The sequence below is a fragment of the Otolemur garnettii genome, unplaced genomic scaffold (genome assembly GCF_000181295.1).
Source record: "Otolemur garnettii isolate 467f Iridium unplaced genomic scaffold, OtoGar3 scaffold00019, whole genome shotgun sequence".
Lineage (NCBI taxonomy): Eukaryota > Metazoa > Chordata > Mammalia > Primates > Galagidae > Otolemur > Otolemur garnettii.
The window spans coordinates 19318951-19335221 of record NW_003852414.1 but is presented as its reverse complement, the minus strand read 5'-3'; the positions used below and the strand labels follow the sequence as shown (position 1 = coordinate 19335221).

Here is a 16271-nt window from a genome sequence, read left to right as displayed (position 1 = left end):
TGTGGCATCACAGCTCACAGCAACCTCCAACTCCTGGGCTCAAGCGAGTCTCCTGCCTCAGCCTCCCAAGTAGCTGGGACCACAGGTGTCCACCATAATGTCTGGCTATTTTTTTGGTTGCAGCCGTCATTGTTGTTTTGGCGGGCTGGGCTAGATTTGAACCCGCCACCTTAGGTGTATGTGGCTGGCGCCTTAGCCACTTGATTGGTTCCCTTTTACTTATGCTCATGTAAATACAAGTGTTCAGAGCCAGAAAGCTCAAAGATGCTCCTGTCTTCATCCTGGGGCAGAAAGTATGTACAGCAGCCGGAGGATGTGGCTCAGGCAGGCTCAGCACCTGCTCGTATGCCATCAGCAGTCTTCGTACAGGAGTGGCTTCTAAGCCTGCACTGTACCACGTAACATCCACAGTGAACCTGAAACAAGCTTCTTGAGATTTCCCCTTCTACGGTGCCTTTGGGTGTGTGTGCTCACATCGGTGAAGTGGGTAAATCCAAATTACAGGAGTTCATCTCTATTCCTAGGCAGGTAGGCACCTTAGTGTTCTCCAAGACTCTAGGAGTCTATTTCATGTTAAAATGGCCTGAAAAATATGTATTACCCTTCAACAAAGAGTTACCAAAATATCCAGAGAAAGAAATGACAATGTTCCCCTAAATGTGCTTCAGAGTCTTACTAAGAAATACTAGAATCAGTCAAAATGTGTTCATTTTTCTTATTCCTTTCCGGAGAGAAGTAATGTATTGGACATTTAACCTTGAACTTTTATCCTCAGGACACCTTGAATCTTACCTTTAAAATCAGACCTATTATCAAGTAAATGCATTCAGCCAAGATAAATTTTAAATGGACACTAAAAGTGGTGGAGTTACCACCTCCCAAGTATGTACAGTTGAATTCTTTCTTATCCTCTAAGGTTCTTAGTAATTTAGTAAGTTACTAGTGGTTCTCAAACTGCTGCACATTTGAATCCCTTGGGAAGCTTTTAAAAGGGCCTTTATCCATAGGTCATATTCCAGGCCAATTAAATCATAGTCCCCAGGAGTGGACCAGGTGTCGGTGTATTTTAAGACTCCTTAGGTAATTCCAGCATGCTGCCAATATTGAGACACTCTCACGGGTAGCTTGTCATGATAGGAACGGGAGAAGGATAGAACTACACAGTCAAATGTTCTGATCTTTTTTCATTTAAGTATGAAGCTTTTGAATGAAAATAGAGAACCCTCTATGTGGGTATAGCACAAAGGAAGCATAGGACTTTAGTAGTAGAAAAGAAAAGAGAAATGGTATCTCTTTCCTAAATTCCAGTGCATTATTTTGGTTCCCTTTCACTTATGCTCACATAAATGCATACTTTTAGAAGGCCAAAATTTATTGTTTATTCACTTACTCATTTTTTCATTCTTCCACAAATATTCATGGTCTGTTTGCTGTATGCCAAACCCTGGATTTTTTCACACTGAATTGAACTTAATTTCTCCTTTGGACTGAAAACCATCCTGCCTCAGCTGGACCTTCTGGAGCCTTCCCAGACATGAGCAGATCATTCAGGCAATTCTTTGTCTGTCCAGGGGATTGCAGAAGCTGATTATGGGAGAAGGGAAAGTGGGTCTTTTCTGTATAAATGACTTCATAGCTCAAGAAATTCTGGTCCACGTCTAACGGGCAAGCTTAGCTTCTGTCTAGCAAGGTCTATTCTAGAACACTGGAGATGGGCTTGGAATTGAGCTTTGTAGGACTCATGTAGACCTGAATACACTTTGCCTCATTGAAGGTTAGATTCATTGATTGTTAGAGTTGGAAAAGACCTTGGGGTGCGGGTTCCAATCTGGCTGTTGGTTTCTAGGTACGGAAACTGAGACCCTGGAAGGTGACGTGACAAGAATATGGTCACATAATGGGAGACAGAACCAGCACGTTGATACTCCACCCATGGTGCCATGTTAAGCTGTAGCATCACACCCCCGCCCCCCGCATGTAAGCGTGGCTGTGGCCTCCCCCGTGTGTACTTTGAACTAAGGACACCCTTAATACTCTTAAGAAAATATGGTCAGCTGTGCACAAGGGTTTTGATTGTTGGTTGGCTTTTACAGAATCAAAGCAAAACTCATTTCACAATGAGACAGCATCAGCATGTTGTACTTAATCCTTAAACAACAACAAGAAGAAAGCTAGCTTGCAGTTTGGGGCTACTTGACTTAGGTCTTTGTTCCTTAGTTGTGCATTCGTTATAGCTCTACCCACTGGCAGAACAGAAAGGTGATTTGAAGCCTTGGATTCTGAATTTGGTCATTCTTGAAGTGAGCTAAATTCTTAATGGACACGATCTCTCTCTGTATATATACAGTGATGTGATATGTATATATATGTACATATATTTGACATACACTCATGTACATGTGTGTGAATAGATAATGAAACCACGTACTTTGATGTTCATTTAACAAATGAGGAAATCAAGTCAGAGAATATTCAATGAGTTGTCCACATCATTGTGGTTAGATGTGTTAGAGCTAAGACCCAACCTCATCTCAATTGTTGGTACAGTTTGGTAAGTATGTGTTTCTTTGGGTGTAACATTGCAGATATATTTTGGTGAACCAGGTGTTTATGATCTCGGTCAGACTTTTTTTTAACAGTACCTCTCTGTGAAAGTTGGGCAAGACAATAGTGTAGCAATCTTTATCTCCTTGGGTTCAGCCAGAGGGAGGAAAACCCACAATGCCTGACACACTTATTGTATATGCTGAGTTAACTTCTCACCTATACAGCTAGGATGGTATTGCTCCTGGGGAGGAGTGAGAAAATAGTCACTTGAATCATTCTCTGTGTTCTGTGGTTCAGATGAAGAACCCCAGTTGAGGAAACACTAGAAGGTGAAAATCTGCTGCTCTAGCACTCTCCGAGGCACCTGCTTAATGGTTTGGTTTGCATCCCTGTAGACTTTTATCTCTACATATAAAATCATGTAAATGTGTACATATAGGTGCATACAACCAGATCCTTGGGGTTCAGTGCAGTATGTACAGCAAGTTAATAGACAAACTTGGGTGGCTCCGAGGAAAGGGGATCAGTACTGAAGGCTGGAAGAAATAGCAGAGGGTTCTCAGCAGAAATAGCAGAGGGTTCTCAGCAGAGGTGATACAGAGCTGTCTTAAAGTGTCAGGTTAGTGAAGAGATACAAGAAGGATGGGCACACTGATGTGGCTAAAGACAAGAGAGGGTGTGTGAAAGCTGTTCGTGTTCAGTCAAGTTTTCATGTGGGGCACAGGTGGAAGATGAGATGAGATAGGCACGTGAAGACCAAGCAACAAGTGACTCGTAAGTCACACCAGTCTCCTGAACTTTATTCTGTACTGCAGAGAGTCAAGGATGGATTTGAAGCTAAGATAAATTCTGTATTGTGGAGTGATCACTCAGGAGACAGCGTGGAGAATGGTTAGGAAGAGAGAGAGACCAGAGGGAGTTAGGGAGAACAATTAACTGGTTATAAACTAGGAGTGATCAGCTGCGAGATAGGAAGAGTACTGCCTGCTTTATAGGGTTGTTGGAGAATGAAATGAGGTAACATCTGCGAATGTGGCTGTTACATTATAAAAATGAAAGGTATTGTTTTTAATACCATCTGGCTAGTGTTTCAGTGCTACTGCAAATCCCAGTATTCTCAGCATTGGTCTCTGTGCTGCTGCTCATAATGTGGGGGAAAAAATTAAAAATATGACCCAAAAAGGAAGAAATTATTTTTTTTATTTAAAATAAACATTAAGCATTTAGACAAACAAGAGTGTTAGTGCAGACATCAGAATATTCTTCAAATATCTTTGAGGCAGTTACCTTGGCCAGGAAACCACAGCCTCATTTGTGTGTGTGTGTGTGTGTGTGTGAATAAAATTTAAAATTTCTGATCTATTTAGAAAAAGTGAGAGTAGTGAGTGGTGAAAGACCTAGGCCTTCAAGGTCTTTGTCTGAGGGATGGAACCGGGACTTCCTTGACCCCAAAGAGAGGCCGGTCCTTGTCTAAGGTGTGAATCCAGAAGTGAAAGGGGACCAGAAGTTAGAGGAGGACCAGAAGCTGGTCACAGTTCTGGAGTGTAACTTCCACCTCATACCCTGAGGGGAGAAATGGTCCTTTGTTATTCCTGTCCTGCCTTCCCAGATAAGGATAATCAAGCAATCTCTCGAGGTTTATTTCCTCCCATTTCTCGTCCGCCTCTGGTTTCTATCACCTGAGTAGCTAAGTGTTCATGGTCGGAGAATGACGGCACCAAGGACAGGTATTTTGTTGTCTCCTTCCTCTGAGACCTTTATAATTGCTCCCGCAGTTCCCCGTCCCCCCATCCATGAACCACAATAGAGTAAGAAAAATTAAGAAATACTCAAGTTTCTGCCCTCTCTCCTTCGCTTTTTTGTTTTTCTTTATTTTTTAACTTTACTCACTTGACGTGGGGTTAAAAATATATGAATCTTTGAACTGTGAGAAATTAGGCTGGGCAGGGAGATGGTGTTGCTGTCGGTTTCCAGAAGGGTATGTATCAATACCATGCCCGACCTTAGGGTCCTAATGCTCCCTCTAGCTTGAGGGGTTTGGAATGGGGTCTACTTGTGCACTCGGTACTCATATGTTTTTTGGGGGGGCATGAATTTTCAAATGTTTTCTTGGCTTTTTCTGAGGGTTTTCTTGCTTGGCTGTCTGTTACCATATAGGCTGGAGTTTGCATCACTGCCCAGGTGCGGTTTTCCCATTCAATTTTTCTCTCTCTGCCTGATCCACTTTCCTCAGTTTGCTTCTGTCAATTATTAGGAATTATGGTGGCTTTGGTGTAGGTTGCTATATCAGCCATTTGTCTTCTGCATGAGCTAATGTTTACTTTGGGTCTGGTAGATGGTAAGTGATGAAAATTAAGTTGAGGTTCTTTTTATCACCTAAGGTTCTTCCTGTGATGTTATCATTATTTTGAATTATGCATATTTTGGAAGGGCTTTTTGTTTAGGGGTGAACATTTCTTATGTATGGAGATTATCTGGGCTATGCATTGGAAAGTCTGACTGTTGACTTACAGAGGTTTGGCTGTCCAAGTTGAGGGAAGTCAGTCCTCCATTTGCCTGTAACTGACATCTCTGCCTCTTTTCTGATTCCTATTATTCATTCTTTTGGTGATATAAGCAGATATAGGCTGATCTTATTAGAGGCCCTTTCGATGACATTTCTAGACTCCTAACTTTTCCTTCTGCTTCTGAACATCTTTTTCTCATTCAGTTTAACCCACTGGGATTTCATCTGTTAGGGTGTTTATAACCAACTATCTTGAGAGCATCCACTAGATTCATGATAGTTCAACAAAGCTCTATGCCATTAGAAGTACATACTGTGTTTTTAGTGATGAAATTAATACCATGACTTTAGGTGTTATAATTTTATACAAATAACTCTGAATTTATATAAGCTCTTGGATATTATCATTATAACTTAGTTAAAATGAAGTTATGATGTAATTGCTTTAACATAAGCTTGGGCGTCAGAATGGGCTCATATTGAATCAGGCGTCCTCAAACTATGGCCCACGGGCCCCATGCGGCCCGCCGAGGACATTTTTCCAGCCTGCCGGGTGTTTTTGCTGCTGCTGCCTATCCTGCTTAGCAGCCAACTCGTCCTGGGACCGGCAGTCTGGCCCTCCAATGGTCTGAGGGACAGTGAACTGGCCCCCTGTTTAAAAAGTTTGAGGACCCCTATATTGAATCTTAGTAATAGCTCTGAGTTATATGACCATGGAATACTTAAACTCTTAGGACCATAGTCTCCTCACCTTTTTCCTCCCGCTTTGACAAATGGAGAAAATAATACTTTGGAAGGACTTTATCTAACGAATGCCATCAGTGTGACTGAATTCTTTGTACCCTCAATGAATCCTAAACAATAAAACAGAAAGAAAATTATACTTTGTAGAGTTGTTGTTAATATTAGATGAAATAATTAAAAATAGTACAGTCGTGACACATAGTTAACACTCAATAAATGGCCTGTGTACATGTAAAACACCTATGTAAGTAATGCTCAAGGGAAGTTATAAAATGAACTCACCACTAGGTTTAGATTTGTTACGTCCCAAGGGAATGAGGAAATTGCTTTTATCACAAAAGAGCCACAGTTGAAATGTTTAAGAAAACAATGTATGGGATGTTGTCCAATTTTGCAAACATAAAAAAAGGTAGACTATGAGATCTATAGCCTAGAAAGCTTGACTTTGCTGCACAGAAAAATTCTGGAACAGAAAATTAAGCAGATGGTTTGTGATCATTTAGTAAAGACTGTAGTGGTTGCTAGGAGCTAACATGGGTTTACTAAGAACAAATCTTCCCATCATCCCATTTCCCTTTTAAATAGTATTACGTGAGGTGGAGAGCTGAGGAATTCCATTTCAGCACAGCATCTAATTGTCTCCTTATGGATGGTGGTAAAATACGGGCTAGATAATAGTACTGCTGGGTTTGCAACCAGACAGCCATTAAAGCCTGTTGATTAATGTCACAGTTAGCTTGATGGGGGTCTCTGGTGGAATACCATGGAGCTCTGGCATATGACCTTCCCATCTAAAATTCTAATTAGGAACTTGGATGAAGACATGTAGGATGGATGTGTACCAAATATGCAGATGGCCCAAAATTCGGAGGGATATTAAATATAATAGATGAGCAAATTGAGATTCAGAAGATTACTGATCTTCTGAAGCACTATGTGGAATCCAAAAAGATTGAATTTAACAAAATTAAAGATTAAGTTCAAAAGATCAAGCCATAGTAAGAAAGGAGATTGTGTTTGGTAGAGCTCAAATAAAAACTATCTGGTTTTTTATTTGAATCTAAACTTTTTATTCATTCATTTGTTACATAAATATGTATCAAATGTACTACCTACCATGCACTTTGCTTGGCATTAGGGAGACAGTAGTGAACAAAACAATCAAAAATCCCTACCTACATGCAGCTTATATTCTTTGTATGCCAGTGTTTTTGCAACTATTAATCAGAAACAAAGAGAACCCAGTGTTAGGCTTCCTTTGTAGAAGTATAATATCCTGCTCAGTGTGGTTAGTAGTTATTATTTAATACTTTTTTCTTTTTTTCTTTCTTTTTTTTTTTTTTTTTGAGACAGAGTCTCACCATGTCTCCCTGGGTAGAATGCCATGGCATCACACTTCCAACTCTTGAGCTTAAGTGATTCTCTTGTCTCAGCCTCCCAGGGGGCTGGGACTACAGGTGTCCGCCACAATGCCCAGATGTTTTTTGGTTGCAGTTGTCATTGTTGTCTAGGAGGTGTCGGGCAGGCTCGAACCCTCTAGCCTTGGTGTATGTGGCCGGCACCCTACTCACTGAGCTACGGGCGCTGCCTAATACTGGTTTTTTTGTTTTGTTTTGTTTTGTTTTGTTTTTGTGAGACAGAGCCTCAAGCTGTCCCCTTGGGTAGAGTGCCGTGGCATTACAGCTCACAGCAACCTCCAACTCCTGGGCTCAAGCGAGTCTCCTGCCTCCGCCTCCCAAGTAGCTGGGACCACAGGCGCCCGCCACAACGCCCGGCCATTTTTTGGTTGCAGCCGTCATTGTTGTTTGGCGGGTCCAGGCTGGGGATTCGAACCCGCCACCTTAGGTGTACGTGGCTGGCGCCCTAGCCGGTTGAGCTATAGGCGCCGAGCCTTGTTTTGTTTTTTTAAGACAAGGTCTCACTTCATCTCCTAGGCTGGAGTGCAGTGCTGCAATCATAGCTCACTGCAGCTTCAACCTCGTGGGCTCAAGCAATCCTCCTGTCTCAGCCTCCACAGTAGCTGGGACTATAGATGTGCGCCCCCACACTTGGCTGATTTTTCTTATTTGTTTTGTAGAGACATGGTTTCACTGTGTTGCCCAGGTTGGCCTCTGCTCCCAGGCTCAAGTAATCCTCCCTCCTTGGCCTCTCAAAATGATGGACTTACAGGCACGAGCCACTGTGCTCAGCAATACCCTATTCTTGATTTTGTATTTCACACTGGAATCATTTCTAATCCTACATACCATAATCTGGACAAACAAGAGTGACAGTAGAGTGATGAGAAAAATGTAAACCATATTGTAGGAAGATCGGTCAACAAGAAGAGAAGACTAAGCAGCAGCATTATATTCCTCAAGTATCTGCAGGATGTGTAGGAAGGAGTGTCTGCTAGTTCTCTGTTGCTCTCCCGAGTCGCTGCTAATTTCTAGGAGTTTGATTTTCTGGTAGGTGTAAGACAGACTGCCTGAGAAGTGTTCTAGCTATAGCCTGTGAGAGCTCTGGGAAGCCTGAGAGTCTCTCTATGTCTTAGCCTTCCCTGAATTCATGGTACCAATAACTATGCCTGGAACATAATGTACCCAGAAAATATTTGTTAAATGAGTGATAAAAAGAGGGGATCCAGCATGTGGGAAGCATTTACATGAAATGGATAGATCCTCAGCTAGTGATTGTGTCCTAGCCCTAAATGTGTAGGTATCCACATTATAACATTTTGTGAAAATAACCTATGTACTAAAATAATGTTAAAACTTTTCAGTTCAGTTTTTGCATACGATAAAGAGTGCGGGGGTGGATTAAAATACCTGAGAACAGAAGTGGGAGGCCAAAGTGTTTCCTTTTGCCATGTTCGAACAACTCTAAGCTTAATTAAACCACTTTTCTTAAGAGGCATTAAGAGGCTGTTTTAGGATTTATTTAAAATTTCTCAAGTATGCTTATTCAAACATTATCCATTTCAGCCCAACCTTCATCATTTGAGGCCTTCCCCATAATTCTGACCCATTCATTCTTGAGGCCCTGCTTTCTCTGACCTTAAAGGAAAATCTATAGAATTTACCGTTTAATTTTTTTTCTAATTTCTCTGTCTAGGTGATAAGCTTTTGAGGGCAAAACTTTATATTTTTTCCCTATCTTCTGCCAGACACACATCAGAAACTCAGTAAATGACAACGGCTTCATTTGTTGATGCCTTAAGAGGGATAGTTAGTGAAAGTATCTCTCCAGCCACTTTCAACCCCTGCTGTTTTGGGTAGTTTCCGCTATCTGCAGTACCTCTCTGGAATTCTCCCATAGTTTAAACTAAATTTCTGGTTACCACTGACATAAGACATGGCAGGTTAAGTGGACTTTAACTTCTCAATCCCACCGCATCCCAGGAAAACCTTGCAGTCTTCATTTATTAGAGTGTGACATTTTTCACTGGGCAAGGGTTTCATCTGTTCACAGTTCATTTTTTTGTGTATCTGAACATTTTGAATCTGTATTAAAATGACTAAACTTCGGGGCTCAGACAGCCTTCTTAGGTCAAGCTCCAAGGGGAGATAGGACTGCAGGTGCCAAAGTCTAGGCCCATTTTAAAGGCTGATTGAGTGACTCATGCAACCAGGGTGATAGATTTAACGCCTGAAATTACAGGGTGCCCAGTTACATTTGAGTTTCAGGTAAACAGCCATGCAGGTGCAGTATTGGGGGTATACTTACACCATGCAGCATCCATTGTTTATTTACAATTCAAAAGTAACTGTGTGCTCTGCATTGAATCTGCCATAATCCTATTCCTCTCCTTTCCCCATAAATCTAGGCTCTTAATTAACTCCCAAATTAACTAAAAGAAAGTATTTGTATTCACCAATTCCAATGGCAATTATTTTTTAATTTCAAAAAAGTGAAAATGTACATGATATATGCTTTGGGTGGTCATGTTGTTTCAGATATATATAATAATGCCGCAAAGGTCTGAGACAGTGTTTTCCAGCTTTTTTTTTTTTTTTTTTTTATCTTACAGCACATTGAACCTATAGTCAAGCTTCGTGGCATAATTTAAGATCAATTATGTTGATCCAAGAAAAGAGTAAAAAAAAAAAAAAGAATATACTTACTATGCTTTGAACTTCTTTGGAAAATAATTTAATTAATGATCTTTAAACATTTTCTGAGCACACCTAAGATCCTCTTAGCCACGGCACACCGGTTGAAAATCACTGCTCTAGGCTCAGCGCCTGTGGCTCAAGCGGCTAAGGCACCAGCCACATACACCTAAGGTGGCAGGTTCGAATCCCCAGCCCGGGCCCGCTAAACAAATGATGGCTGCAACCAAAAAATGACCAGGCGTTGTGGTGGGCGCCTGTAGTCCCAGCTACTTGGGAGGCTGAGGCAGGAGACTCGCTTGAGCCCAAGAGTTGGAAGTTGCTGTGAGCGTGATGCCATGGCACTCTACCCAGGGGGATAGCTTGAGGCTCTGTCTCAAAAAAAAGAAAAAGAAAATCACTGCTCTAGGCTCTTGAAAGTCCCAAGTTAGCTCCCTCAGTTTCCTTGGTGGTATAATGCATTTGGCCCATATAATAATACACTGCTTATATTATTTTGCTCAAATTATGCAGTAACCACTGCTGCCAAAGTAAATGGTTAGGCCCGATGCATTTGAATTAGGTAAAATGCGAATTTACTGTAATTGGTTGTTTAAACCGCACTAACTAATAAGAGCTTTTGGGAACCAAAGAAAAGAGCCGCCACTTAGTCCATTACCTTGTCGTCTTCTTTCAGCTCAAAGGGAAGTTTTTATTATTGTTTGTTCTACCTCATAAACGTCTTTTTGTAGGGACGACATCACACTCTTAGGAAAATTGCCTCCCTTTTCCCTAACTAAATAATGCTTCTGCTGTTTAGTGGCAGCAATCTTTAGGTGTCATTCACTCGGAGAATATTTGCTAAGCAGATCTGTGCGAGGCACGGGGTGGGGAGGTGGGAAGCAGGGAGCAAAATGAAGAATGTGATCCCTGCTTTCAAGGTGTTCAAGAATAAGGACGTTGTTTGCTTGTTTTTATTTTATTTATTCTTTTTTTTTTTTGAGACAGAGTCTCACTCTGTTGTCCTGGGTGTCATCATAGCTCACAGCAATCTCAATCTGTTGGGTTTGAGCAGTCCTCTTGCCTCAGCCTCCCAAGTAGCTGGGATTATAGGCTCTAACATTCAGTTAGTTTTTCTATTTTGAGTGGAGATAGGGTATTGCTCAAACTCCTGAGCTCAAGTAATCCACCCACTTTGGCCTCCCAGAGAGCTAGGATTATAGGTGAGAGCCAGTGTACATAGTCTATTTGCTTGTTTTTAAATGGTAAGAGGTAATTAACTCGTTGAATAATGATTCTGCTTTTAAATGCTGTAAACCATAGCAAGCATTCCATTCTGAGCAGAAACTGCTCCTAATGGATAATTCTAGGGTCTAGAATTTGGCTGTCCTCTCATTCCTTGGCTCTTTATTTACGACGTTGCTACTCAAGATGTATTCCTTGGACCAGCAGCATCAGCATCTGGGGAGGGGGAGCTGGTTAGGAACGCAGACTCAGGCCCCACCCACCCCAGACCTCCTGAATTGGACCCTGCAGTGTACCCAGATCCCCAGGTGATTGGTTTGCATGAAGTTTGAGAAGCACCGGTGTAAAACAGTATTTTTCAAGTTGTATTTCGTGCCTGTAGATCATCTGAGGATCTTGTTAAAATCCAGATGCCTGTGTTCCACTCTTGGAGCTTGTGATACTGTGTGACAGTGGCAGTGCCTGAGAATTTGCATTTCTACCATGCTCCCTGATGGTGCTGGTGCTGCCTGGTTGAGAACCATATTTTAAATAGCACTGATCTGGTTTGCTGGGAAAATGCATTTGATATTTGGTGATAGTAGGGACATGAACCCCAGTGAGGGGGTCATAAGCATAACAGTGAAACTGTTTCCTGGAATATACATTCTGTTTTGGGAGATGAATGTGTACACCTGTTGCTGTTCAGGCCAGTTGGGATGGCCATTGGGACATCGGTACAAGAGGGGGGACATTTAAATCCCACCCAGGGGCTCAGCCATTTGAGCTGAGCTTTGCAAGATAATGGGATGTTGACAAGAGAGGATGTAGAAATGGTTCTGGAAAAAGTATAGGGACAAGATTGTGAAGAGTCTTCAATGTTTTGCTAAGATACTTGGATTCTATCTTGTTACTTTTTGCTATAGAGATTTCTGTTTTTAAAGGTTTGTATGTCTAATTATCCTTACGATCGTGTTTGCCTTTTCTTTTAGGATTAAGCATGAAAATATTGTTGCCCTGGAAGACATCTATGAAAGCCCAAATCACTTGTACTTGGTCATGCAGCTGTAAGTACCCCATTTACCTGATGAATGTGGATCAGGGTGCAAGTGCCAGTGCCTAATGGGACCATACAGGAAAGTAAATGAGTGTGGTGGGCCGGAGGGTTCAGAGCTGTGGAGCATTGGAGAAGCCTGAATCTATCTCAGGGCAGGGGGTTGCACTCAGGCACCTATGGGCCTTGCTTATCAGCAACTGTTGGGCTCGGTTGAAAACGAGAGCCCTAGCGGTGCATCTGGCACTGCTGTTACAGGCCGTCTGTGTTGCTTTCTGACATGCCAGGTCCAAATGTTGCTGCCTGAAGAAGCTTCAGTGGGCCCACTGTGCAGTACACTTTGTCCTGTCTCTAGGAGAAACTCCCACCCTTGTCTGCCTTTCTAGGGATGCCGGGGGAGGAAGCAGATGGTGGCTGGGAGCTCCAGCCCCTCCCTGGTATCTTCCTCTGGCAGGTACCCGTACATGTGGTTGAAATGGGGAATTCATGGCAGACATAAGAAAAGCACAATTAGAGTCACACCATGACACTGTTACCCCTCATTAGATTATTTCTGAATTCTGTTAACCCTGGAGATTACCAAAAGGGAGAAGAAATAAAGCCAGATACTCAGGCGGAGATGGTACTTGAACATATCTGTATTTTTTTAATTTAAAATGAAATTTGCTTCTCTACCCACATAGATGCTTTCCTCTAAGTGGTACAATTCCTAGGAGTGTGCTGGGACTACATTTATTAGAATTAACTAGTAGAAACTGTACCAGCATGTTCTGCTTTACCCATTTCCTGGATAAATAAGTTCTGGAACACCTTATTATTAAGCTAATGACTGAAGAGAATTTTTGTCAAAGATGAAGGTGCATAACTTAATTTCATGATTTATTGGTGATTTTCAGGCCTCGAATTGCCAACGGTATGTAGAAGAGTCAAGGGTCCGGCTGACAATTTATTTTCCATATCGTCTTCTTTTCTTCCTGAATGTCTAAACAGCACATTAACCTCGGCTCATGTCAGGATGCAAACAAATAAATGTTCATCAGCACATACATTTAATCTTCTATTATCTTTAAAATATTTTGTAGGGTGTTACTTTTTTGTATCGTTATTTCAATAGTGTCCTCACTGAAAGCATCTGTATGATTTTTCTCTGTTAAATGGCAGTTCCAAGTGGTGACAGGCAGTTTAGAGATTTCTGCGCTGCAGAAGACTAACTAAATCTCATGGCTGCAGGAGACTAACTCTAAGTCAGGGGAGTATTTTGACTGCTGAGTTCCATGATAACTCTCCAGTTACCTACCAACTATCTTTTTTATTTTATAATTTGTTTTATTAAATCATAACTTTGTACATTGAAGTACTGTCTTTTTTAGTTCCTTACTCTGCCATTTGTTTTACAATTTGCCAAATTTCTGGTGTTTCTTAGAGAACACCAAGCTTCAGGACATTCCCTGGAAGCTCATGTGACTTTGTTTTATAAGATGTCTACTCTTTAAAAATGCAGGTGAATAATTTCTCAGCGAATATTATTGCTTACCAAAAAGAATATGTGTTGTGGTAACAAGCAAAATCCCCACAAAACGTTAGCCACGTATTTAAATGTGTGCTTCCCCATTAGTAACGCAGGAAGTACTAATACTTTGAATCCAAAGGTGTACATTTCTACTTAAGGTTTGAGTTTATGGCACTGTAACTGAGTATCAGTTAACGTACCCCAAATATTTAAGACTCATCTATGTTTCTTACTAGCCGGGTGAATTTGGGCAAATTACTGAGCCTCTCTTGGGCATTAGTTTCCGTTATGAAAAAAACAGGAGATAATACTCATGTTTACATTAGAGGATTGTGGTGAGTAGTGAATAAGAAGCGTGTTTGGGAAACAGGCGTTTACAGATAGGAAGTGTTGGTGCATGCTGGCTTCTGTGTGGCCATCACTGTGTCATCTACAGATGGTCTTCAGTTTTAGGGGATAAAGTTCAAGTGGATTTAAAATTTGTCTTTCTAAGCAACTCAGTTGTATCCTTACCAGCAAAACTTGGTGTAAAAATGAGTTGGCACGAGAGCATAAAAGTGTCTGGAACAGAACCAGCCTTAGAACAAAGCTTGGAAGTCATATGGTTGGCACAGCTGTCCCCACCCCACCCTGAGCTTTTCCATCAAGGACTTCCTCTGTCTTTTCAGTTAGAGAAAACCTCATTAATATGGGCCACATTCTTTGAGAATTTGTATTAATTTAGAGAGGAATTGAGTGGAATTAACCTTTGGGGGCGTGATATGAGGTTTGTCAAACAAATGAATCACAAAATCCAGTCGAGAGGTAATGCATGTCGGAAGTAGCTAAGGAAAAACCTGTGTACGTGTAGTATTAAGCAGTTTAGAAGCTCTATTTACGCAAAAATTAGATATGCTTACTTAAATAAAAATGTTAAATTGTATTCTTTGTTCGTTGGTTCTCATTACCTTTATTTTATTTACTGATTTATTTATTTTTGAGACAGAGCCTCAAGCTGTTGCCCTCAGTAGAGTACTGTGGCATCACAGCTCACAGCAACCTCCAACTCCTGGGCTTAAGCAATTCTCCTGCGTCTGCCTCCCAAGTAGCTGGGACTACAGGCACCCACCACAACACCCTGCTATTTTTTGGTTGCAGCCGTTATTGTTGTTTGGCGGGCCTGGGCTAGATTTGAACTCACCAGCTCAGATTTATGTGGCTGGTGCCTTAGCCGCTTGAGCCACCAGCACCAAGCCTACCTTTTTTTTCTTTAAAGACAACTTTGTTGAGGTATAACTACTGTATGATTTACTGTATCCATTTAAACTGAACAATTCAATGATGAATGTGAAGGAATCATGCCCAGAAATCAGGATACAAGAGGTTTCCATGACCCCAAGGAGTCCTTGTGCCCCTTTGAAGAGCCCTCTCCTTCACTCATGACCCCAGTCAGCCACCTGTCTACTTTCACTTACTGGAGATTGTTTTACATTTTCTAAAATATCATCTAAACAGACTCAGACAGTATGCTCATTCTTGTACATTAAACTATGACCTTGCTAAGTCCCCTTATTAACTCCAGCAGTTGTTTTGTGGATTTCCTAGCATTTTCTATATAAACAATCATGTCATCTGCGATTTAAATTAATTTTAGTTGGTCCCTAAAGGAATTCTACTTGGTAAATCTTCTATATTATGTGTATTTTAATGTCATAATTATATATCTTTAAAATATTTTATCAGATCTGTTGAAATATTCAAATGAGCCTCTTACTCTACCTCGGTTCTATTCGTTATCTGAATTAGTGATATTTTAAAAAAGCAATGGCAAAAAAAGAAAGAAGGAAAGAAAGCAGTGACATAAAACCTTTGATGTATCAGAATGCAACACTCCTAGGAAAGTTTTTGGTTCGTTTTGAGGATTTTGTGGGCCATGCCGTTTTTTGCTGTTGTATTTTTTTTTGTCTGTGTGTTTATTTGACAAGGTCAATGGTATTTGTTCCTGAGACCCTGTGTCTGTTCTGTCTGGGTCAGTAAGAAAGTGGAGGGTGGATTTTTGTTTTTGTTTGAAGAGTTTAAAAAGTCCTCATTCTCTAAAACACGACGTTTTAGAGGACTGTATTTTTTATACTATTTGTGCCTGGGAGATTTTTGGTTTCCTAGGAAACATTACCTTGGGCACTTGGATATAATAGGGGATGCTCAGCCCCTTAGTTTTGTTACTTTTTAAATGGCTGTCGCCATCCTGAGCACTATAGTGGGTTTGTTCTTGTGCTTCTGACACAGGAGAGACCTGGTTGTTTACCGAGGTCTGTATTTAAATTGTGTCTGAGTTTTGGACAAATAAATTTTTTCAGAATGCTCTTTCTTGGGACATCCTTCTTCAGACAGAGAGGGTCAGTATGACATTGAGGTAGGTTACAGGTGGTTTGGTTGGTTTATTTAGTGTTCATTTCTCGTCTGACTTTGCCGATGGAGTGTGGTCCATGAATTGGGAGGTGATAAAGGACAGTCCTTCAGCTCCTCTCTTTTACATCTGTAACAGCGTAGGAAGTAAAATAAACTTGAAGCTGATGCAATTCAAAAGATACATCTTTGAAGAAGAAATAGATGTTATCCCAATTGAAATATGTCGTA

The 16271-nt window shown here is 41.1% G+C and overlaps 1 protein-coding gene across 1 annotated transcript in view; it reads left to right on the top strand.

Annotated features, from left to right (window-relative positions):
• Positions 1–16271, top strand: part of CAMK1D (calcium/calmodulin dependent protein kinase ID) — a 366147-nt gene that overhangs the window by 230431 nt on the left and 119445 nt on the right. The window contains 1 exon segment of the mRNA XM_023511452.1: positions 12084–12158. Within this exon segment, the coding sequence (XP_023367220.1) occupies positions 12084–12158 (75 nt within the window).